Here is a 25011-nt window from a genome sequence, read left to right on the forward strand (position 1 = left end):
CATGTGTATACTGTTGACATTTAAATGTTGGTAATACTAAGCTTGAACTTATTGGTTTCTGTTGTTACCGCAATAGTCATTATGGTATAATTAAGTTAATAAACTACGTACCCTAAAAATGTTAGGCCTGTATGTTACAGTGTATTAGTGATTTATCACACATGAAGATCCTATCACAGTCTTCAGTACATTTCCTAACAGCATGTACATGGTTCATGTATATAATACAGGAACACACAGACTTATAGCTAATAGAAGTTATTGAAATTTTCTTCAGTATAAAGGCTCACAATATGAATTAAAGGCTACTTTTAGTGTGAATTGTCAAACTGTGTTTAAGCATGATAAATATAAAATGTTGTTGTAAAATAGTTCCCTGAACTGAAGGTAAGAAAATTAAACATTAAAAATATACCTGAACGATGAATTCATTGATTGTTCAGATTTTCAGATAATCTTGCCAGCATTTAGGAATGTTGAGAAATGGATCACGGAGTTTGAACATGCAAATTTCTGGAAATAAAATATTTAAAAAGTTATACAGATAAAATATAATATTTACTGATTATCTAGAGTATATCTCTAAGATCATGATGTTGTAATCCCAACATTAAACAGCATATAACTTGGCTCCCATCTGTTGCCTACTCTTGGATACAGCTGGCTGATTGATCAGCTAGTTAGCTGTATAGAACAAATGACACCTCTATTTGGTCTGGCTCTTGAATAAAAAGACTGAAGCTGTACCGTGCTGTTATTCATGAGCATATTTCCATGGTACATAATAAAATCAATGCTAGATATTTCCCATAGAAAGCATGCATGGGTAACAGAAGTTTGTAATGGTTCAACTAAAAGCATCTATGTAAGTCTGATACACACAGGATATTTAACATGCACTGGAATTTTACTTTTTTTGTTTGCTGTGTTTTTAGGAGGTAGAATAAGGAAAACATGGTATTTTCTTTCTGAGGATTACAATAGATGTGAAGAAAGGTAAGTACTTATTCACCAGTGATATATATATGTGTACTATTACTATAGTATGAAATGAGTACAAGTCAATAGAAAAAATGTACCAGCATAAACTTTTAACATTTCCAGCGATCTGGGAAATATCTTAATAAAAGTGTTGTTAGATATAGATATTTTTTTGTAAACAAAGATGAAAATTAATGTAAAGTCTATAGAAACAGTTCTGTAAATGATCTGTTATGGTTTAAGTTTCTTCCTTCAACCACTGTTTGAAAAAATAGTCATGGTGTGTGTCCCTTCCTGCTTTCACACATTTATCAGATAACCTTGATCACTCTTCATTCCTTTTTCCTTGTAATATTCAGAAGAGAGAACATTACAGCATCATAAAGTGCTGATCCTACCTGGTACTTACTGGTAACACACCCTGACCACACTGGTATAACAGGTAGTTTGTACCTTACTGGTACAACAAGACAAGCTTATGTGGACCAGACCCTGACCACACTGGTATAACAGATAGTCTGTACCCTTACTGGTACAACAAGACAAGCTTATGTGGACCAAACCCTGACCACACTGGTATAACAGATAGTCTGTACCTTACTGGTACAACAAGACAAGCTTATGTGGACCAGACCCTGACCACACTGGTATAACAGGTAGTCTGTACCCTTACTGGTACAACAAGACAAGCTTATGTGGACCAGACCCTGACCACACTGGTATAACAGGCAGTCTGTACCCTTACTGGTACAACAAGACAAGCTTATGTGGACCAGACCCTGACCACACTGGTATAACAGGTAGTCTGTACCTTACTGGTACAACAAGACAAGCTTATGTGGACCAGACCCTGACCACACTGGTATAACAGGTAGTCTGTACCTTACTGGTACAACAAGACAAACTTATGTGGACCAAACCCTGACCAGACCCTGACCACACTGGTATAACAGGTAGTTTGCACCTTACTTGTACAACAAGACAAGCTTATGTGGACCAGACCCTGACCACACTGGTATAACAGGCAGTCTGTACCCTTACTGGTACAACAAGACAAGCTTATGTGGACCAGACCCTGACCACACTGGTATAACAGGCAGTCTGTACCCTTACTGGTACAACAAGACAAGCTTATGTGGACCAGACCCTGACCACACTGGTATAACAGGCAGTCTGTACCCTTACTGGTACAACAAGACAAGCTTATGTGGACCAGACCCTGATCAGACCCTGACCACACTGGTATAACAGGCAGTCTGTACACTTACTGGTACAACAAGACAAGCTTATGTGGACCAGACCCTGACCAGACCCTGACCACACTGGTATAACAGGCAGTCTGTACCCTTACTGGTACAACAAGACAAGCTTATGTGGACCAGACCCTGACCACACTGGTATAACAGGCAGTCTGTACCCTTACTGGTACAACAAGACAAGCTTATGTGGACCAGACTCATACTGATACATCACTTTTCAAATAATCCACATTGGCCACAGTGGTATATCACCAGTCAAATTGGTCCAGACAAACCACACTGGAATGCCACCACTCAAAATAGCCCAAACCTTATTGATACAATTGTACATCACAAATAGACATAGACCAGACCATTGCCTCACTGGTACATAAGTTGTCTAAGACTTCAAATATTTTGGCTGGGAAAGAAATACTTGTAAGTTATAGAATGTTATTTATTATTTATCAAGGAGGGTGAATCTAATTATTTACCTGGCATTCCTTAACGACCAACTCTGGTAGATAGGTGAATATTTTATGAGGTTAGCCATGTGCCTGTGTATCTGCAAAAGTTAATCAATGTTTACCTGACTTATATCATAGGTATGACCATCTGTTAAGGCAAAGATCAGGAAATTACAACATTTGGAAGACTTGTACATTGGAACTATAAACTGGATAACGGAAACCGCTGAGGATCACTAAATTTCATAAAGTGTCTAGGATGCTGGTGATTTATATCTCTAAGGATATTGGATTATAACGAAAAAGTTGAAATATTCTTGTATACAAGGTAAGTCATTCTTACAGTTTCATTGTTGAAGTTTACTTGCATTTCAGGGTCTTTGCAAGAATAGATAATTAATGGTGAAATGTATTAAGGGTATATAACATATAAAAATAAACCATCCAAGATAGTAAACATTTTAAAATCTCAACCATTTTAAACCACTTGGGTCTCAAGTGAGCTATAACAATTTCTTTCTGTCTGTTGTTGTGTTTTGTCTGTGTTGCATCATCATCTATTTGTAAACAGTTCAGTAAATAATTGACACTTTTCTCAAAAACAAATTAATTTTAATGAAATTTAAAAAAAAAAACCATCCTTGGCAATGAGTGAACCAAAATTGATAATTATATAGTCCTTAACTCCCCAGGGCCTGAGGGATGGGGTCAAAAGGGGTCAGATTGGTTCAAATTTTGAAAACCTTCTCCTCCAGACCCAGATATATGGTAGATTCTTTGAGGTTAGAAAGATCTTTAATATTAGATTGTTTACCAAATTATGAATTTTATGACACCTTATTTTGGTCCCGCATTTCCCCGAAACAGGGATAAATTTTACTATATGTGAAACTTAACTTTTGAGCATATTTTATTCAACTTCTAATGGAAATAATTTGTAACTTTTTTTTAAAAGTATTACTGTGATATGGGATGGCATTTAATCTACACACTTAACATTTGCACTACAAGTAGAAATGTCGTTCAAGTTTAAAACCTACTTTGTTAACAAGATGATTTCTTTGACAGATGTTGCAACAACAAAGCAACAGCTTTTATGCTGTTGGGCCTCTTGTTTCACAGTTAAATAAACAAATGTCACTTTGTATTTACTATATGTATGTTATATATATCATCATTCAGGGTTTTTGTTTTGTGTCTTTTGCGTCATCAGTTTTTCTGTTTGCCATTTGTTTAAGGAAATGATGTCATGAACTAGCTCATTGGACACAAGAGATACATGTTAGTGTATGGCAATTTGTGAGCTGTTTATACTCCCTACAACAACATTATTTTTAATACATTGGTACTTGTACATTAGAACAAGGTTGTCTGTCCCTTTGTCTGTCAGCTGAAACTAGTCTTAACAACTTCAACTAAACTTTTGACCTTGTCTTGACAAAATTCTTATCAAAACTGCAAACAGATTTCAATAAAGCTTTACATAAATCATAATCATTATAGGCAGATTCAAAGGGATGTGCACGAGGCACTTGCCCCACCTTAAATTGGCCAAGTGACAATTTTTTTGTGTTAATGATGAACTGAAATTTCATCATCACCCTTGCTTATAGGTCTACAACACTTAAATTCCATATGAACTGGGTCATTATTTCAGGCCTACTCCCAGAATGGGACATTGAAAACTTGATTGTAGTTAACATTACATTTTTAACATTGTGAGTAATTTCAATCATTGACAAGTTTTTTACCTTTACTGCCTCAATAATTACTTACCTTGATTTACCATCAATGTTCCTAAGTTGTCATACTAGCATTGTATAATTGCCCTCAAGTAATAAGAACTGACCTGAAAGAAAGGAGGGGTATGTTATTATCCATATGCAGTACAGTCCCTCTAGTTACTAAAATTAAAAATTTGAAATAATGACAGCAAAAACCAAGATATGAAACCTAGATAGATAATTTGTCAAAATCCCAAGATATATGTACTCTTTTATAGAAGGTCCCCCCCACCCCCCCAACCCCCCCCACCTTTTTTTTGTAACACTAGGGACCAAGGAAAACCTACACATACACACATGTACAAAAATAATCTCTCTATATGCCTTCAAGAAATAGCAAAAAAGAAGCGTTTTCAGGCATTTTTATTTTATCATGGTGCAGTAGTCCTAAAATTGCACACTGTTAATTACGGACAAGGGGAAAATCCCCCTGGCTTCTAAAGGAATTATTGAAAAAAGAGATTTTGAAGGCTATAATTGACTGATGGCAGGCCTCCAGGCCATAGTTGTCTTTAAGCAAATATGCTGCTTTTTTCACATCAATTTCATAAAGCAAATTATTTGCTAGATCATCCAAATTTTCCCACCACCTGAACATTGTTTGTATTGAATTATTATTACATATGAAATTGTACAGTATTTGTGCTTGTGTAAGAAAAAGTAAACTATTTTTCAATGCAGATAAATTAATGTTGATGTTATCATGTCATACAGAGTCACTGGAAAGGGTTTGTTATTGGTGTTTTGAACACGAAAAAGATGGTTGCATGTGGCATCAGGTGGATGCTTAATTCAGGTCATTGTACAGTAGATTATAATGGGAAAATGACAAATATGACAGGGGTCACTTTAGTAAGGTGGTCGCTAAGGCAAGTTTGACTGTTCCTTATACTTTTATGTCCTCAGGACTTAAAAAAAAATTTTAATGGTATGATTTGATTTTTCAAAATAAAAAAATATATTAATGTATAACAATTTTGTAACATTTTGACTGCTTGTTTCACCCTTATATTTACTAACACAGATTAGCAGCTACTTGTCATGCTTAACAAGATGCTTTGTTATGCAAGTCTGTTTAAACTGTATATATTGACCTATCTACCAAATATGGTTAATTGACCTTTGTCAACAAATGAATACATTAATCCCTGTGCACTTTGATATCTAGGCTAGTTACACTGCAATCAATACAGAAATAGTATCCTTCAGGTCTCTTTTATGTCTAAATAATGACATATATTTGGCAATTTCCCAGTGCAGTTGAACGCACCTACTTGTAGGGTGTATAGGACGGCAACTAGGCCTTAGTGATAGTCATTTACATGACATAACTGCTAAAAAAAGGTCCACCAATGTTGATTATGGGAAATAATATTTTCTTAATTAACAGGTAGAATATAAACTTGTCTTAAAAGATTGTTATGATACTTAATTGTTATAAGGAAATAGTGAAAACATGAAACAGTTTAAAAAAAAAATACATGGTATGCCAAACTTACATCTAGGCCTCTCTGCCTTCTTCGGCTTCTTCAGACAGAAGAGAATGGAGGACATTCATGTTCACTAGGTATGGTACGGTAGCAGAACTGGACTGGGTGGATCACCAACAACCTGGTAACTTGATTAATAGAGTGTCTGTCTAGAGTTTGAAGGGTCCTGGGTTCAAATCCTGATTTTGCCATGCATTTTTCTGTTCCTGTTACAAACTTGTGCCTGTGACCAACACTTGTTTCAAGTAGAGTAATGCTTGAAAAGGGGATATTGGAATCTGGGTCGTAAATAGTTGTGTCTTTGAGGTCAAAAAAAGGAGGGAGGAATGTAGCAAAACTGACTTTATATATATTGAAATGAGGTGTGATGAACACTCTGTATATAAACCAGCTGTACCTGACAATTACACAAAGATGAGGTATGGTAAACATTCTGCATACAAACCAGTACCTGAAAATTACACACAGGTGAGGTATGGTGAACACTCTGTATACACACCAGCAGTGCCTGAAAATTACACACAGGTGAAGTGTGGTGATCCCAGTATACACAGAGGTACCTGACAATTACACACAGGTGAAGTGTGGTGAACCCAGTATACACAGAGGTACCTGAAAATTACACACAAGTGAGGTTAGGTGAATACTGTGTACACAAACAGCAGTACCTGACAATTACACACAGGTGAGGTGTGGTGAATACTCTGTATACACACAGCAGTACCTGAAAATTACACACAGGTGAAGTGTTGTCTACACCCTGTATACACACAGCAGTACCTGGATGCATAGGTTACACACAGGTGAGGTCAGGGCAACAACTTGTATACACAATACTACCTGGACACTACCCAGTGAGGTGTGGCCATCACCTTCATTGAAACATTTTCTGCAAGTAAGACAAGACCAAATTCCTGTAGCGAATATAATAGCACCTGGTCATTATATACAGGTAAGGTGAGGGTTAAAAAAAACCTGTGAAGATACAGGAGTGCCTGGCCATTACACACATGAGAAGTGCAGCCATTACTCTCAGGTGAGGTGAGGCCAACACCCTGTATACAAACAGCATTTAAGCGCCAACACCCTTCTTCATTATTCATAGATTATTTATTGACTCGGCATGAGGTACTGGGATATACAATGCTTGGTTAGTGTACCAGATGGTGTCTGTTCACAATGTGGTGATTGATGATTCACGGTAGTGGGTAGAGGGAGGATTCATATTGCTTTATCTAGGTAATCATCATTTATTGATGATATGAACTACAAAGAAAATATAGGATTACTATAGATTTACAGAAAGCCAGTGTTTCGTAAGTTCCTTACAATATTCTTATTTATAGTTAGAGTATTGATGGATCAGTCTTATAAATCATTTTATGTATAATAACAAGAAAATAATTACATAGTCAGTCATTTTATCCCTGACATGACTTTCAAGTGTACTTAGAACAAAAGCTTATACAACAAGCAGTTGTTATTATCATTATTATTACAGTTTTAACGGCCCATCAACACATAAAAGGTCAGTTGGTCCATCAAACGATGAAACACACAGGAATCCAAAATGGAAATAACATCAAACAAACTAAAAGACAAATGCTAGAAATTTTAAATGGTTACATTATCACAAAAGATTTAAATGGTAAGTCATAGTCTTTGATATAGACCAACAACTTTCAGATAACCTAGAATTTTAGAAATCTCAACAGTTTCAAAAAGGTCTTTAGACTTGTAACATTATGATAAAAAATAAAGCAAAGATATAGAACAAAAGTTGTTAATATAACAAACAAAAGTTAAGACAAAGAACAAAAGTAGTTAATATAACAAACAAAAGTTAAGACATCAAACAAAAGTTGTTAATATAACAAACACAAGTTAAGACATAGAACAAAAGTTGTTAATATAACAAACAAAAGTTAAGACATAGAACAAAAGTAGTTAATATAACAAACACAAGTTAAGACATAGAACAAAAGTAGTTAATATAACAAACACAAGTTAAGACACAGAACAAAAGTAGTTAATATAACAAACACAAGTTAAGACAAAGAACAAAAGTAGTTAATATAACAAACACAAGTTAAGACAAAGAACAAAAGTTGTTAATATAACAAACAAAAGTTAAGACATAGAACAAAAGTAGTTAATATAACAAACACAAGTTAAGACATAGAACAAAAGTAGTTAATATAACAAACACAAGTTAAGACACAGAACAAAAGTAGTTAATATAACAAACAAAAGTTAAGACATCGAACAACAGTAGTTAATATAACAAACACAAGTTAAGACACAGAACAAAAGTAGTTAATATAACAAACAAAAGTTAAGACAACAAACAAAAGTTAAGACATATGTTCCTGTAATAGGCCCACCCCTGACTATTTAAGTTAGATGTATGTTTGGTACAAACCAATGATACATGTGTTGTAAGCTCCTGTAATAGGCCCACCCCTGACTATTTAAGTTAGATGTATGTTTGGTACAAACCAATGATACATGTGTTGTAAGCTCCTGTAATAGGTCCACCCCTGACTATTTAAGTTAGATGTATGTTGGGTACAAACCAATAATACATGTGTTGTATGTTCCTGTAATAGGCCCACCCCTGACAATTAGATGTATATTGGGTACAAAGCAATGATATATGTGTTGTACTTAAGTACCTGTAATAGACCCACCCCCAGATGAACTAAAAACTTTTCAAACACCCAATTGAGCCCAGGCATTAATTACGAATCAGACTATAAGGGATTTTTCACAAGTAAACGTAGTAAGAAGTCATGTACTCTCACATATTACAGAAGCACATATATTTGAGTTTACATCCTGTAGCATATGTCACAGTCCATCAGCTTTGAAACATATTGACTCCATCTGTTGCTGTTCCAGAAAATATGATCAGTTTCTTGCCATGCTGCTGTCAGAATCATGTATCTAGAATAAGTTTGGAATCTGTAAGAAGTCTTGAAAGAATAATTAATATGAATATTAATCATGTTATCCAGTATTGTACAGGTGAATGATACTGTCAATATTGTGTGTGAGGTCATATATTGAGATTTAGGTGTTTCCTTATCTGTATGTCTTCATTGACACCTGCTGTCAGTTGTAGCAAGGTCAATGTTAATGGAGAACATCTCGGAGGCCTAATTTATATATTTTGATTCAGTCTAGGATGCTGCTGTATCTTTTAAGGTGTCATGGTCATACCAATAACACTGGTCCATATATCAGGATGTTTATCAACTAAGACATAGTGGGAAAGTTATCATGTACATCATTCCTGAATTATATCTGAGACATGACATGATATCACACACTTCAGCGGTGATGTTTTCCAGTCTCAGTAATTTTTGTAGGGTTTTGTTCTGTTGAGAGCGCCATTTAAGAAACAATTATGATTCCAGTTACAAAGACATATCTCTGTTGGGTTTTAAAAATTTTAGTGAGTCCCAAAGAAAAATATGAGTCCAGGACTCAACTAATTTGAGTCCCAAAAATCACAGTAGTTTGTAACATTTACTGGAGATATCTTGAGGAATGTACAGAAGCTAGCTCATCTGTCACAGATAAATATGAGTCAGGCATGAGATCAAATAAAAAAGTTAAGTATTGGAATGTCAAAATGTAGAACAGATTCATTTGTTTGGAGAGTACTTATTAACTTATGGATACAGCTGTGTTTAATCTGAATATTAAATATTTGTTGTAAATTCAATACATGTGTCATGTTATAGATTTAAGTCAAACTTTTGCATTTTTTGTAACTGAATATCATACTGATCCACGTGTTCTGTAACCAGTGGAATTGTCATACTGATCCACGTGTTCTGTAACCAGTGGAATTGTCATACTGATCCACATGTTCTGTAACCAGTGGAATTGTCATACTGATCCACATGTTCTGTAACCAGTGAAATTGTCATACTGATCCACGTGTTCTGTAACCAGTGGAATTGTCATACTGATCCACATGTTCTGTAACCAGTGAAATTGTCATACTGATCCACGTGTTCTGTAACCAGTGAAATTGTGACTGAATATCATACTGATCCACATGTTCTGTAACCAGTGAAATTGTCATACTGATCCACGTGTTCTGTAACCAGTGAAATTGTGGCTGAATATCATACTGATCCACATGTTCTGTAACCAATGAAATTGTCTGTTCTGTAAATATCATACTGATCCACGTGTTCTGTAACCAGTGAAATTGTCATACTGATCCACGTGTTCTGTAACCAGTGGAATTGTCATACTGATCCACATGTTCTGTAACCAGTGAAATTGTGGCTGAATATCAAACTGATCCACATGTTCTGTAACCAGTGAAATTGTGGCTGAATATCAAACTGATCCACATGTTCTGTAACCAGTGAAATTGTGGCTGAATATCATACTGATCCACATGTTCTGTAACCAGTGAAATTGTCATACTGATCCACGTGTTCTGTAACCAGTGAAATTGTCATACTGATACACATGTTCTGTAACCAGTGAAATTGTCATACTGATCCTCTTGTTCTGTAACCAGTGAGATTGTCAAACTGATCCTCGTGTTCTGTAACCAGTGAAATTGTCATACTGATCCACATGTTCTGTAACCAGTGAAATTGTCATACTGATCCACGTGTTCTGTAACCAGTGAAATTTTTACATTATCCAAATCAAGGTCACCAATATTATCTATAGATACATATTTCACTGTCAAAAATTGTTACTTATCAAATGCATGAGAATGAGTAATGTTCCCTATTAATGTACATGATTCACTGTTATTCATTGTTCTTTTGTGTGTTTTACAGGGTTATCTACCTTGAGGGACCATAATGGTCTGTGTAACCCTGTGTGTAGTGTTCAGCATGATTGTTCCCATGGTGATAAGTCAGACAACAGTTAGTCTGCTGGACACTGCCATGATGGTACAGGAGGGCCAACAGTTTGCTATCCGTGTAAAGAAAACAGGGGACTTTGCATCAACCTTCTATGTCATAGTTGCTGTAAGTATATTGACACAGTACACTGTAGTATATGCTCTGGATACGGTAAACCTTCGGTTAGTTTGAACAAAATTGATTAAATGTTTTTGAACCTGTTCAAATTATATGAAAATAAGCTCATGAAAATAAATTAGAGTTCAAACTATCAGGGTCGACATCGCCCAAAATAACGACGACTTGTCTTTAAGTGTCCTAGCAGGGCAGAAAACTACTAAATTATTATCTTTTGAAACATTAACTGTGTCGCAATACATGTTAATCGACTGCTAAGAAATCACAAGTTTCATTTTGATCTTCATAACTTTGTGACGAAGAAAGCAGCTCAGATAAAGTACGTTTCTGCGTATGTATTATAATAAGTGTTGACATATTGGTAGGCTGAGCGTGGATTGAGACTTAATATGACAATGGATTAATGTTTGTTAAAATCTTTATAAATCTTACAATTATTGGGGCAGTCTTGACATGATTGTCTTATCAAAATGTAAAGTGAAATAATGTTGTTCTATGACAAAATATATGTCAATATCCCATGGTCCATAAATGTTTAGTGATCACTTGTAATACAGAGTTGGGGACTCAAGTTGTGTCAGCTGGTGTACAAACAATGTTACAGCAAGATGTGAAATAAATCACGCTAAACATCAATGCTAATTAAGTGACATGTATATGTATAATCTGATGCTATCAATCTGCTACCTACAGTGTTTAATGTCCATGTGAATAGTGACCACATGGTACGATTATTGCAATGCAAATGACATTATCAATAGTAAGATGTGTGGTCCGCGATATGTTCGAAACAATTCAAAATGTAAGTGGAACAAACTAGAAAGGGTCCAATTATCATTAGACAGAAAATTACTGTTTTTATGGAAAAAATCACATGTTCGAACTACTCGTCTATTTGAACTGATCGGAGGTTTAACCATTTTTACTCATTATTTTTAGTTATAATTAGTTTAGTAAGCTTAAGGTTTCACATGATGAGAACTTTAATAATGCTTTCAAAAGTGCAAAGTACAAGTGAAAAATAGTGATAAATTCTGTCATTTAGGTGAAATATTTTCAGGAAACAATTAAGTTTTTTTTTTTTGTAACATTTTAAATGCAAAAAAAAATCCAAAGTGTAATAAGATAGGGATTGAGGAAAACAAGTAGTGTGTATGTACACAGGAAAAATATGGTGAAAAAACCTGCTCCTTAAACTTATACCCTCGATTTGTTTGCTTTTGGACTAAGAAAAAAGAAGGACAAATTTTGAAACATCTCATCACTTGAAAAGTTAAATGCATATTATTGCTAGTGATAATATTAGATTTCTTGTATCAACACAGAAGAGATGACGTACAATTATCAGCCTATTTACTAGTGAATATGATGGTTATGTTTACCATAAAAATGTTGAAAATTGTTTTATAATATGACATTTCTGATCATTTCCTGATATGATCATTTCCTATTAACTGGTTGAGAAAAGGAAAATACAAAGAGAATTATTTGTGGCTTTATGAGATGCTACAATTTTTATTTTTGGAATATTTGTTTCCACCACAGGTATCCTCCCCGCTTGATACAGACCTTGATTTCATCGGTAGCAGTCATGTGGGCTCGTTTAATCCTTTGGGGCCAGACACCATTTCTGTTGTCTTTACTGTAAACAATGACACAGTCCCAGAAGTGGAGGAGACCTTCACCTTGCAGCTTTCCGTGGTCAACTCAGGGGTGACAGTGGTAGAGCCAAGCAAGGCTGCCATTACCATTGCTGCTAACGATGATGCTTATGGAGCTTTTAGCTTCCTTGATGTAAGTTTACAGTGTTGTGATAGCTTCACTTCTTTCATATTCTTCAGTAGAAGTTCTTCATTCAGGCAAGATTTTATTTTGAAGCTAAGATTTTTTTCTGAAAACTTTCCTCATTGTTTTGACTGATGTTTTTGAAATTTGGTTATATGACTGAATGTTTTGGCATTGGACCATGTTGATTCATTTCAATTGATACTGGATCCCTTTATAAGTCTTTCACTTTGAGTGTAAGTTTTGATTTTAATAGAATTTAGTTTAAATTGTTACATTCCAAATATAGAGACATGATATGAATGGGAGACAGGGTTATTGTTATTGGAAAAGGTTTTCCATCTTGATATTTATAGTGGAAAATGGTTTTCTTGGAAGTTGAATATGAGTAGCTCACAGACTTCTGGTTTCATCATATCACAGAAGAAAATGAATAATAGAAAAAATAATTCTTTATTTAATCATTAAAGAAGAAAATGAATGTATGGGCTTTTTTGTTCTAAATCCACATGTTTTTAAAAGAATTAAACTGAGTGTTCCTAATCTATGTTTGAAAACCCTGACGGTTGACATTGCCTGAAAATATCTTATGAGAAATCGTGATCGTGATTGAGACTTGATTCAATTTTCTTTGTCATTATGTGTTTTGTTTTACAGGTCTCACCAGTGTTGGTAACAGAAGATATATCAGACATGACGGAGATATATTTGGGTGTAGGCAGATCTCAGGGCTCCCACGGACAAATCACAGTGTCTTACTCAGTAAGGACTACATTTCATTTTTATTTGAGTACATCTTGATTTATGGTAGAAACAGAAAGAAATCTTATATGCGGATATATTGAGAAAAAAAACACAAAAAATGTAAATATGACATATTACCCTTTGTTGACAGCAAAAAATAAAATAAATTTCTCTAACCCTGGACAGGTGTGTTCTAACCCAAGACAGGTGTGGTCATACTTTTACCAGGGTGAGATTTCATTGTCATACCCTAGTCAGAGACATACCCTTTCATGTCAAATGGAGAAAGCCTGGTCTTCTTAGTAACAGTCTTGTGCATCAACCTCCCTTTCCCCTGTCCATCTGTGATCATCAGCATAATAATGGCTTCCCTTCGTCCTAATAGTTTCTTATTTGGTTTGAAGAACACCCTAAAGAGTGCGTTCTTTCTGTTTTTACTGCTAACCAGCTTTCTTTCCTTGTTTCTTACTTTCACATCACAAGTTCATGCTAATTAACTTTTTAGAAACAGACTTTATTATACTGTTACCATTGTTAATCATCCTTGTGTTAATCCACAGCATTAAAGTTTGGTCAATTTGTTTATAAGCTAAATTTGTGAAAATTACATGTGAAAGTAGTTGGTTAAATACATGTACCCTGTACCACGAATTTTAAGTAGTGATGAATGACAATTATAGGAAATTGTGTTCCTGACAAAACGTTGATGAGGATATTTTACTGAATGTTGTATCAGAAAAAAAAATTTTGTGAATGTTGACAGAATCAGTTATGAATTGTGATTGATTATATTTTAACACTCTTTATTTTTACAGGTTGATAGTTCTGACATTAATGCCCAGGCTGGTCAGGATATCATCCCAAGGTCTGGCACTATCTTGTTTCAGGATGGGGAGATAAAAAAATACATAGTACTCAGCATAATGCCAGATAATGTAAGTATTTTTCATATTCTCATGTTTAATACAAAATATCTTTTTAACTTTTTCAAAATTATTTCTTAATTTGTTCAAATATGTTTTCCTTAAGAAAATTTGATCAACAAAATCTATAATAGAAATGGGAAAGTCTGAACAGAATTGATAGTTAAAGGTATAAACCCAGCATTTCTTCAGCCCATCTTTCCACATGTTAGTTTCTGGTTGTTAAAGCAGATTCCAGACCCTGGTTGCTCAAATGTCTTACAGACATTTTCTAGTTTTTCTATATTTGTGTTTTCAAAATCTTCAATAACCACTGATATCTTTAATTAGGTTTTGAATAACTGGGGCCAGATGTAAATAACATTTTTCTTTTTTTAGAAAATTCACTTTGTGATAACACTAGTTATACAATTTCTTAATTTGCATAAACTCTCAAGATATTGCTTTAAATTCACAGTAAGGAAAGGCAAAGAAAATTTAAACTGTAGGTAGCTAGTCGTTCCAACTCCTGGTCATCCCCATAAATTGTGTCAAGGTCAAGTACATAGGACACCGGTTTACTCTTTCTAGAACTGAATAAATACTGTTAAAATTATACTGATTTACCTGCTATGTGGACTCTTTAATCTTGTGATAATTTACCGTCGGCTGATGGCTATAGTGAAAGATTCCTGATCTGGAATCCCAATCCTTAGTCACTTCTGATTGGCTGTGACTTAATTTATAAGTATTTTTTGTGTTACATACCTGGTATGTAGTGGATGATCTAAGTGGTAATTTGTAAGATTTGCTACTTTGGATCCTGGAATCAACATCAATTACATCTGATTGACGAGAAGTAACTTAATATTCTATTTTGATTTCTAAACTTTAAGATGACTGTCATGGATTTTGATTGGCTGAGACTTGTTATGCTACAGCATCAGCTCATTTTGATCAGTTCTGTATATACTGAATGGTAATTAGTAACTAGTGGATAGTGAACAACTTAAATTTCATTGGTACATGTTTCATTGTATGAAATGAAGATTAATCATATTCATGCTTTAACTGAATTTAGAATGACATTTTGACTGTTGTACAGTAAATCATCACCTAAATTCTTTGTTTTTCTTAATGTTATTACATGCTTGTATGAATTTAGTTTCCAGAAAATGATGAGACATTCCAGGTCAATTTTACCGGAGCTTCCCAGAATGCACGTGTGTCAACCACCCCACAGACTGTAATCATCATGGCTAATGATGCTCCAATCAGATTCAAACAGGTCAGAATAATATTAAATGTCAATTTTCTGTCCATTATTCTGAAAATTTTCAATATTTCAAAAAGAATATCATAAGTACTTCAATGACTACAGTTATATTAACGAGGAATAAAAAGCTGCCTATTAGAACTTGTAAAATCTATTCAGAGTTGTTTTCCATTAAATACTATATTGATGTGAATTTTTCAGCAAGGAAATTGATGTTAAAGTAATGATATTTTCCAGAATGAAATCCGTGTTGAGGAAGGAAAGGGAGATAAAAACATAATAATCCAAGTTTACCGAGGAATTGACAGTGACGGGTCAAATGTGGGGTCATTTGGTGCCATAGCATCTGTAGACTATAAAGTAACCTCAGACACTGCTGTGTCCGAACAAGACTTTCAAGGGAGGAATGGTCAGGTGGTATTTGGGATTGGAGATGTTGAAGGTACTATCACTATAACCATACTGGATGATGGTGATCCGGAGATGGAAGAGAGTTTTGATGTCACACTAGAAACACCTGTTGGTGATGTAGTACTGATGGCTCCTTCCAAGTTAAGGGTCATTATTAATGCCAATGATGAACACAATGGCATCCTCTCATTCTTCTCACTAGACACTCTAAGTCCTCCTCTTGTGAAAGTCAATGAAGACGGTTTTGTAACCAGTGCCGTGTACTATGTTTTGCGAACGGCTGGAACATTTGGTACAGTAACAGTTCGGTGGGAAGTATATAGAAATGACAGTGAGACTGGAGATGTGAAGGGGGACATAACTCCAAGTGATGGGGTGTTAGTATTCCCCGAGGGCATAATACAACAGGATATTAACATTACTGTGAACCAGGACTCCATTGCAGAACCAACGGAAAGGTTTGTGGTCCACCTCATAACTGGCAGTGTCTCAGGCGGGGCCAGTGTAGAAGGCATCACATACGGTGTCCTGGTCGTAGAGGACAGTGACAACTATTATGGCACAGTGGAATTTGGACAAGAGTCGGACCAGAAAATAATCATTGTATGTATTGTATTAGTGTGATAAGGAATAGTGCTATATAATTAGTTTATCATTTGATTTACATATTACACAGGAAGTTGTTACTAACTAAAATCTCATCATCCGTTACCAGTCTTTTATCGAAATTTTCATGTAAAAAGACTGCATACCAAGAAAGATATGTAATGAAAATTTATCAATTAAAATTTATTAGATTAAAGGTAAATGCATTTGCAGTTAGCAAGATTGTAAATTCCATGACAAACAGAATTCATTTTGAATACCTAATCTAGTCTATGGTGACACAATAAACATTCATTGTTAAGTTCAGACATGACATGTAAATATTCACAGCAGCATCCTGGTTTTAAGTTTAAGCTCTATTTCTTCAGTTAGACATTCTTTCAACTGTATTTCAAAAGGGAGCAAGGGCATACCAATGAATGTGTTACCATCTTTTTCTATTTCTTCTTCTGTATTTTATGATGTTCTTAGACGCAGATTCTTGTGTGAATTCAGAAAATGTATATTCTTTTAAAATGAGTAAGAGTGTTCTTACAGGATCTTGTTTTTATCAGTTAGATTATTCTTTTCTATATCTTTTTTTTTTCTCTCTAGACTACGAGTCCGCGTCATTTACAGCTGATGCTGAGTAGGATAGGGCTTAACCAGGGAAATCTAATCATCAACATTACTGTTACCTATACAGGAATACCTGGTAATACTATGGGTAAGTATATAGTTTCCTTACAAAATCACCATTAGTACCATATATAGCGCTTCCTTATCAAATGTAGTCTATTGATATCTCCAGCATAAATCTGATTTTGAGCAAAGTCTGTATACAGATGCAATCTTGTTTCTTTAAGATTGATTTACATGTCTTCATGAAGATAAATTTCCTCTAGAACTCTGTAGCTGGTTTTATACTTTCAGCTGTCCTTGAGAAGACTGACTACACAGTAGAGTTTGCTGTGGGCCAGGGTAATCGTATTGTACAAGTGCCTCTCCTTTCCTCGGCTTTTCTCCAGGTCGGTGGTGTGTTTGTTGCCAGATTGAGGGGAATAGAACTGCAGTCGGGTTTGTACTTTGTGATTGAACATGCTTCATTTAATTCTGAGATATCAAAAATAATCTTGTCCAGGTTGTGACAAGGCATAACATAATGTTATAATATTTTTGTATTATTATCAGCCTCCCAATTAATACAACTGTTTTGTATTCTGATTGTTAATACTAATATAGGAAGAATGTGTAATGTTCCACATATCGTAAAACCAAATAAAAGTGGTATGTTTAACTGTAATGTTTAGACTTGTGAGAAATTTCTTCTTCATATAGTCCCTAGCCTTGGAGCATACAACAGCCCCGTGTTTGGGTCGAGAACGGAATTGAGTATACCAGTAACTATTAATGAGGCTAACGGAGAAATCGGGTTCCAAAACACAGCAACGGCAATCATCACTGAACCAGACACAACACCTTATCAGGTGAGATCAGTAGAGTGTGAAAATGAATAAGTCTTGTCTTTAATTTGATCCAACAACTTTGTCATTAGATTTACAGACCTGTAGTAGTGGACAGTGTAGCTTTTCTCTTTTGTCCATTTTCTACTTTCTAGAAGAGCCATACAATAAATTGAGAAATTGGGATTAACCACCTATCTATTGCAGACTGAATACTCTGTATTAGATATATAACATACCATTGTCTTTGGACAAGTTTAAATGTAGGTATGCGATCCTGAATTTATATTGTAATTCTGACACAATAGTCAAATTGTTGTGTGGAAATAACTAGAAATCACTTCTGCCTACTTATAGTTAAGTAGTTTCAAATGTATCATTGATCATGTATCATTATCACAGTTATCTGAGGTAAAACCATGACAAATTGTCTTCAATATAAATACTATTTTATTACTGTACATGTGATATCATTCTATATGTTAGAAGTTTTGCTATGTTCTTTTTTGTGTAAATTGAAAATTTTGACTGGTTTCTTGTTTGGAGCAGGTGTTGCTTCAGTTGACAAGAGAGGGAACAAGTGGTGAAGCAGTGATTAGCTGGATGTTGTCTGGCTCAGCCTCAGTGACAGCTTCAGACACCGGACCAACCTCAGGGACTGTCATCATGGAAAGGGGTTTGTTAATTATAAAATCATCTATAAGATTCTATCTCATCAGTACCCTGTCATCAATGTAATTACACCCATTGCATCAAATTTGTTATTTATCACATGTGCATTAACACCTACTGGCGATTGACTGGAAGTTGTTTTTGTTAAGATGTCATAACTTCCTGGTGTTATCTATTTTGTGACGTCATCAAAGTTTGAGATATTGTCGTATCAGTCTGATAAATTTTTTCTTTTTCACGATTGTTTGCAAAATATTTAAGTTGTGTGGTATACATAGATTTACATTTCTTTCATTTCATATGAGATTGATTAAACTCACTTTTTTGTTTTACCTCGTCAGAGGTATTATAAAACGATGAAATTGGAACTCATGCAAAAATTCCCTATTGATATGTAAGTATGAGGATAAAACAGCGGTATGATGCAGTCTAATTCATTGTTTGGCTCTAATTTCTCTAACTCTATCAGTGTATTAAAATCTGCTGTTCACTTGTGTGTCTTGTGAAATCATCAGAAAACATTCACCACTTTTCATTTATTGTGAACATTTTAACACATTATACTTTGCTGTATTTATTAAACAGAACACACTCCACATTGTACATAATGGTACAAATCACAGTATTTACATTGCTTTCCTTTTCCAGGGAAGTCCGATGTGACATTGATCATACCTATAATGCCAGACGATGAACCAGAGCTGGAGGAGGAGGTAACTGTCACCTTGACATCTGTGACCCCATCTGATACACAACGTCTCAAGGACACCGCATCTCAGGTCAAAATCATCATCCTAGAAAACGACAATCCTGGTGGCACCTTTCAGTTTGCATCATCGATGCAGAGTTCATATCTTGTACAGGTAAATATCACTGGTAAAACTGTTTCAATTCATGGTTATTTTTAGCACGAAGGAATTATTTTTTGTTGACAAATGCATTCAGTGTTGTTGAAATGACAAAGTTATGCAGAACACTGATTGCACGAATATATTATAAAGTAAAACAGTGTGTAGTTATTGTGTTTGTTCTCTAGTGAACCACTTGTCTTGTCACTAATCACATCACATACCACAACCAAATCGTAGAAGGTCCATCTTTTGCTGTAACAGAAAAATGTAGACATATGCTCACAGGGAGTCCTAAGAGGTTTAAAGATACTAAATGTCTGAATTTAACAAAATTGATAAATTCAATATCTAAATTATCATGTTGTTGATACAAGTTAAGATGTCTATTAAATCATACCGTTTTTCATTAACTCTTTTTGCAAACTCATGCATCTTGAAATGTTACAAAAACATGCTGTTTCCTTTGTGATGTCTTGAAACCTCATGAAGCATGTTTGTGTAACTTGCGAGCGGTATGTAGGAATTAGCTGACAAAATGTTTATCTAACAGATAAAAAGTATTAAACACAAAATTATGTTGATATTGTTCATGTCTTTCAAGCGTATTCATTAATTAAAACAACAAAATACTTTGAGATTGGTTGGATTAAGCCAAGTTGTATACACTGACAACAAAATGGCAGACTTGGATCAATTACTGAGGAATTGATGACATGAAAAACAGAAATATACTGTTAAAAATCTATTAGATATATAAAACTTGAGACTGAAAAATCAGAGTTACAAATGAGTGATAAATTACACAATATGGTGAGCACATGAATAGTTGTACTTTCCGTCATTTTACTAAATGATTGGATTCTATTTCCAAGCAGATACTCAGACATAATGTTTGTAAAACATTATTGTCCATACATTTCTTTTAAGATGTCAGCTCTGGATATATTTCAATTGTGGTTTTTCACTTAAAATATTCTTTGGTAAACATCACTGTTACTTTAATTAGAAAATAAGTTCTCACTCAATCACTTGAAACCCTTTGGACTAAACAAACTCAAACTTCACACACTCTTCTAAATGAATACTTAAATTTTGTATCAGTCTTGATGTTAAGATGTCAGTTTAGGTCATGTTCATTACAACTGAAAACATAACTTGAGTTCCACCCATCAACATGAGTCCCCCAGAACTGATCTGTCTCAAAAACAACAAAACCTTCCCTAAACAATCAACTGATGGGGGGATTGGTGTTGTACAGGGATGTTATTCTTGATAAGTAATTGTCAGAATTAAGAAGATGTTGTCAGAAGTTTGGTGCAGTTTGTATTCACCATCAACACGTCCATTACAGGAGCTTACGTTAGGTAATAACGAGGTAAGTATGCATGTACTACTCTAGGTTTTCTCTAATGTAGCTGTCATAGTGAGGCTGTGGTTGCAAGTGGCTTTTGTGATAGCATCTAGGAACTAAAGCCTTGCATACAGTTTTAATATTACCTGGTTTAATATAACAAGTTTAGGAACTGGTCCTTCTTCTAGAACTCCGATTTCAAAATCATAGCATGAAGAAGTTGAGATTTATTCTTTGAAGATATCAAATCTCTGGAGATTTACCTGCAGAGCTGTGCATGTTAGCCTCTTAATTCTAGGTTGTCATCACACAATCATGAATATATAATAAAAATTATGGAATCAACATAGAGTTACCACCTGGTTATCCCGTTTATGATCAGTATCATAACATGGAGTTGATGAGGAACTAACCCTTCTACCACATGGATGGAACACTAACCTATAATTGTAGGCCTAATTTGTAATGAAACAGAGAAATGTATCTATTATCTGCTTTTGATAGAATATTTTGCCACAATTGCATAGATATCTATGAGAGCAATGCCAGCCCTCTGTCTTCTTGTTTGTTTCAGGCTTGCTTATTTAATTTGTTAATGGGGGAAATGCAGATTTAGAAAAAGAAGTCCATCTTTTTGTTGTCTTGCACACATTTATTGCTTTTTTGGTGTGTGATCTGGTGCATTTTGGTGTATGTTTTTTTGTATGTTGAATCTAGAAGTTAGGAATAGTATGTCCTCTGTATTGTGACATTTTCTTCAGATTGGTAAGGATATATGGAATAGAAGTTCTTAAATGACAATGACCAACATATATGTATGGAAGATCACCGACTTGACCAGTTTTGGCTGTAATTTGATCTGATTAAGGTCATAGTGAATTCCTCGAAACATCAAACAAACTTTCTTAATTGGATTTGATATAAGAACTTCTATTGAATATTTCTCTTTTTAGCTCTTTTATAGTTTAAACAAGATGAAGGATGGAGCATCAACACCTGAGATTCCGTGGATTTAGGTTTTATTGGTTTACATGTTTCGGTTGGCAAATCCATGGAATCCCAGGCATTGATGCTCCATCCTTCATTTTGTTGTTAGTACATATCGTCTATGGAGCTCTGCTAGAATATTTCTGTATCCACCTAGGATTCCTGCTTCGACATATCTATTGATCAGTACCACCCATAGGACGTTGGACCCCTCCACACCTTTTTTTATTTTTACTCTTTCATGGTTTGTGAAGGATTATCACAATTTCATTTCTTCCCATTGTAAATATAAAATCATTTACCAAAACTCCAAATGTATTGATACACACTTGTATCAAATGATTGTTATTTTGTTGCAGTAACGTATATTTCTGTAAGAATCTAATTGATCTCTAAGTGATGTATTTCAATTTTTTTACAGATCATAATAAAGATATTGATTCCAGTCTTCATGATCTCAGTCATCCAATTAATACCACCATACTTTTTTAACTTCTCCCATCAAAGATAAACTTATCACAGATTTTGTCTTTTTCTGAATGCAAAATAATTAAAAGGACATTGGAAGCTTTCCTGGTTTATGAATATAAGTAACAATAACAATTTTAATTACCATTTTGTTGCATCAAATACATATTATTGTGTATTGTAGGAGGGAAGTGCAGCTATTGATGTGATAGTAGAACGAACAGGTGGAGACCTAATCACCCGTTTTGTTCAGTACACTGTTGAATCAAATGGTGCGGACATTGGAGCAGATGAATTTTTTGGAGCAAACAATGTTCTCCGGTTTGACCCTGGTATCAGATTTAGCAATTCTACACTGCTTGCCAAAATGGATAACATTCCTGAAGTGAGTATTGGTGATTCCCCTTGATTTCATATTTCTGTTAAATATTTTCTGTTAATTTTATGCATTCTTTTATAATCATGTTTCAAATTTTTCACAAGTCTTGAATGATGAATTCCAACATGTTTAGTAAAATACATTGAATTTTTTCCCCAGATATTAGAAAGCTTTGTCCTCCGACTGCAGCCATATGGCAATGTGTCTGCCTCAATTGGAGACAAGTCCAGGATTCTGGTCAACATCTCTGCCAATGATGATCCTAATGGCGTGATTCAGTTCCCCAATAACTCCAACACATTTGTTATAGGTAAAGCAAATGACTATTGGTGTGTTTCAGTTCCCCAATAACTCCAACACATTCGTTATAGATAAAGCAGATGACTAACGGTGTGATTCAGTTCCCCAATAACTCCAACACATTCGTTATAGATAAAGCAGATGACTAACGGTGTGATTCAGTTCCCCAATAACTCCAACACATTTGTTATAGGTAAAGCAAATGACTATTGGTGTGTTTCAGTTCCCCAATAACTCCAACACATTCGTTATAGATAAAGCAGATGACTAACGGTGTGATTCAGTTCCCCAATAACTCCAACACATTTGTTATAGATAAAGCAAATGACTATTGGTGTGATTCAGTTCCCCAATAACTCCAACACATTCGTTATAGATAAAGCAGATGACTAACGGTGTGATTCAGTTCCCCAATAACTCCAACACATTTGTTATAGATAAAGCAAATGACTATTGGTGTGTTTCAGTTCCCCAATAACTCCAACACATTTGTTATAGGTAAAGCAAATGACTATTGGTGTGTTTCAGTTCCCCAATAACTCCAACACATTCGTTATAGATAAAGCAGATGACTAACGGTGTGATTCAGTTCCCCAATAACTCCAACACATTTGTTATAGGTAAAGCAAATGACTATTGGTGTGTTTCAGTTCCCCAATAACTCCAACACATTTGTTATAGGTAAAGCAAATGACTATTGGTGTGTTTCAGTTCCCCAATAACTCCAACACATTTGTTATAGGTAAAGCAAATGACTATTGGTGTGTTTCAGTTCCCCAATAACTCCAACACATTCGTTATAGATAAAGCAAATGACTATTGGTGTGATTCAGTTCCCCAATAACTCCAACACATTTGTTATAGGTAAAGCAAATGACTATTGGTGTGTTTCAGTTCCCCAATAACTCCAACACATTCGTTATAGATAAAGCAAATGACTATTGGTGTGATTCAGTTCCCCAATAACTCCAACACATTCGTTATAGATAAAGCAAATGACTATTGGTGTGATTCAGTTCCTCAATAACTCCAACACATTTGTTATAGGTAAAGCAAATGACTATTGGTGTGATTCAGTTCCCCAATAACTCCAACACATTCGTTATAGATAAAGCAGATGACTAACGGTGTGATTCAGTTCCCCAATAACTCCAACACATTTATTATAGATAAAGCAAATGACTATTGGTGTGATTCAGTTCCCCAATAACTCCAACACATTCGTTATAGGTAAAGTAAATGACTATTGGTGTGATTCAGTTCCCCAATAACTCCAACACATTTATTATAGATAAAGCAGATGACTAACGGTGTGATTCAGTTCCCCAATAACTCCAACACATTTGTTATAGATAAAGCAAATGACTAACGGTGTGATTCAGTTCCCCAATAACTCCAACACATTTGTTATAGGTAAAGCAAATGGTGAACCTTCGTTTGATGTATTTGTCAGGATAGAATTTGCAGATGTTGCTAAAACTAAATATTCATGATATAAAAATGATTTTAGGAATAGAATGTATTGAGTGAAGACAATTATCTTCAAATGACAAACCCATGATGAAGCTTTGACAGACATATACAGGTCTATCATTGCTAGCTTGCTTGTTGAACCTTAAGATGATGGAACAAGTGTTGTCCCACTGATCAAGTTCTGCAGAATTTTTTTTTTAAAAGTTCAGTTACTAGAGTTTGTCTCAATATTCTCCAACAGTCTTAGATGAGAAACTGTTAAACAAATGTTTGGCTTTCCTTGTGATACAGAAGGGTAAAGCCTGGATTCTGTGGGAGGCTAAATAACATGACCTAACTCGATGAATTCTGGTCCAGTAGTTTTACAGTAAAAAATGCCA

General features: G+C 34.8%; 1 protein-coding gene across 1 annotated transcript in view; it reads left to right on the top strand.

Annotated features, from left to right (window-relative positions):
• Positions 1–10834: 10834 nt before the first annotated feature.
• Positions 10835–25011, top strand: part of LOC132562018 (adhesion G-protein coupled receptor V1-like) — a 111884-nt gene continuing 97707 nt past the window's right edge. The window contains exons 1-13 of the mRNA XM_060226741.1: positions 10835–10972; positions 12530–12778; positions 13427–13531; positions 14329–14448; positions 15581–15703; positions 15929–16705; positions 17303–17414; positions 17621–17764; positions 18026–18174; positions 18700–18826; positions 19471–19685; positions 22664–22864; positions 23018–23168. Of these exons, the coding sequence (XP_060082724.1) occupies positions 10835–10972; positions 12530–12778; positions 13427–13531; positions 14329–14448; positions 15581–15703; positions 15929–16705; positions 17303–17414; positions 17621–17764; positions 18026–18174; positions 18700–18826; positions 19471–19685; positions 22664–22864; positions 23018–23168 (2611 nt within the window). The remainder of the gene's footprint in view (positions 10973–12529; positions 12779–13426; positions 13532–14328; positions 14449–15580; positions 15704–15928; positions 16706–17302; positions 17415–17620; positions 17765–18025; positions 18175–18699; positions 18827–19470; positions 19686–22663; positions 22865–23017; positions 23169–25011) is intronic.

Source organism: Ylistrum balloti, unplaced genomic scaffold (genome assembly GCF_031769215.1).
Source record: "Ylistrum balloti isolate Yb309-2 unplaced genomic scaffold, AGI_CSIRO_Ybal_v1 Utg371328, whole genome shotgun sequence".
NCBI classification, from domain to species: Eukaryota; Metazoa; Mollusca; class Bivalvia; order Pectinida; family Pectinidae; genus Ylistrum; species Ylistrum balloti.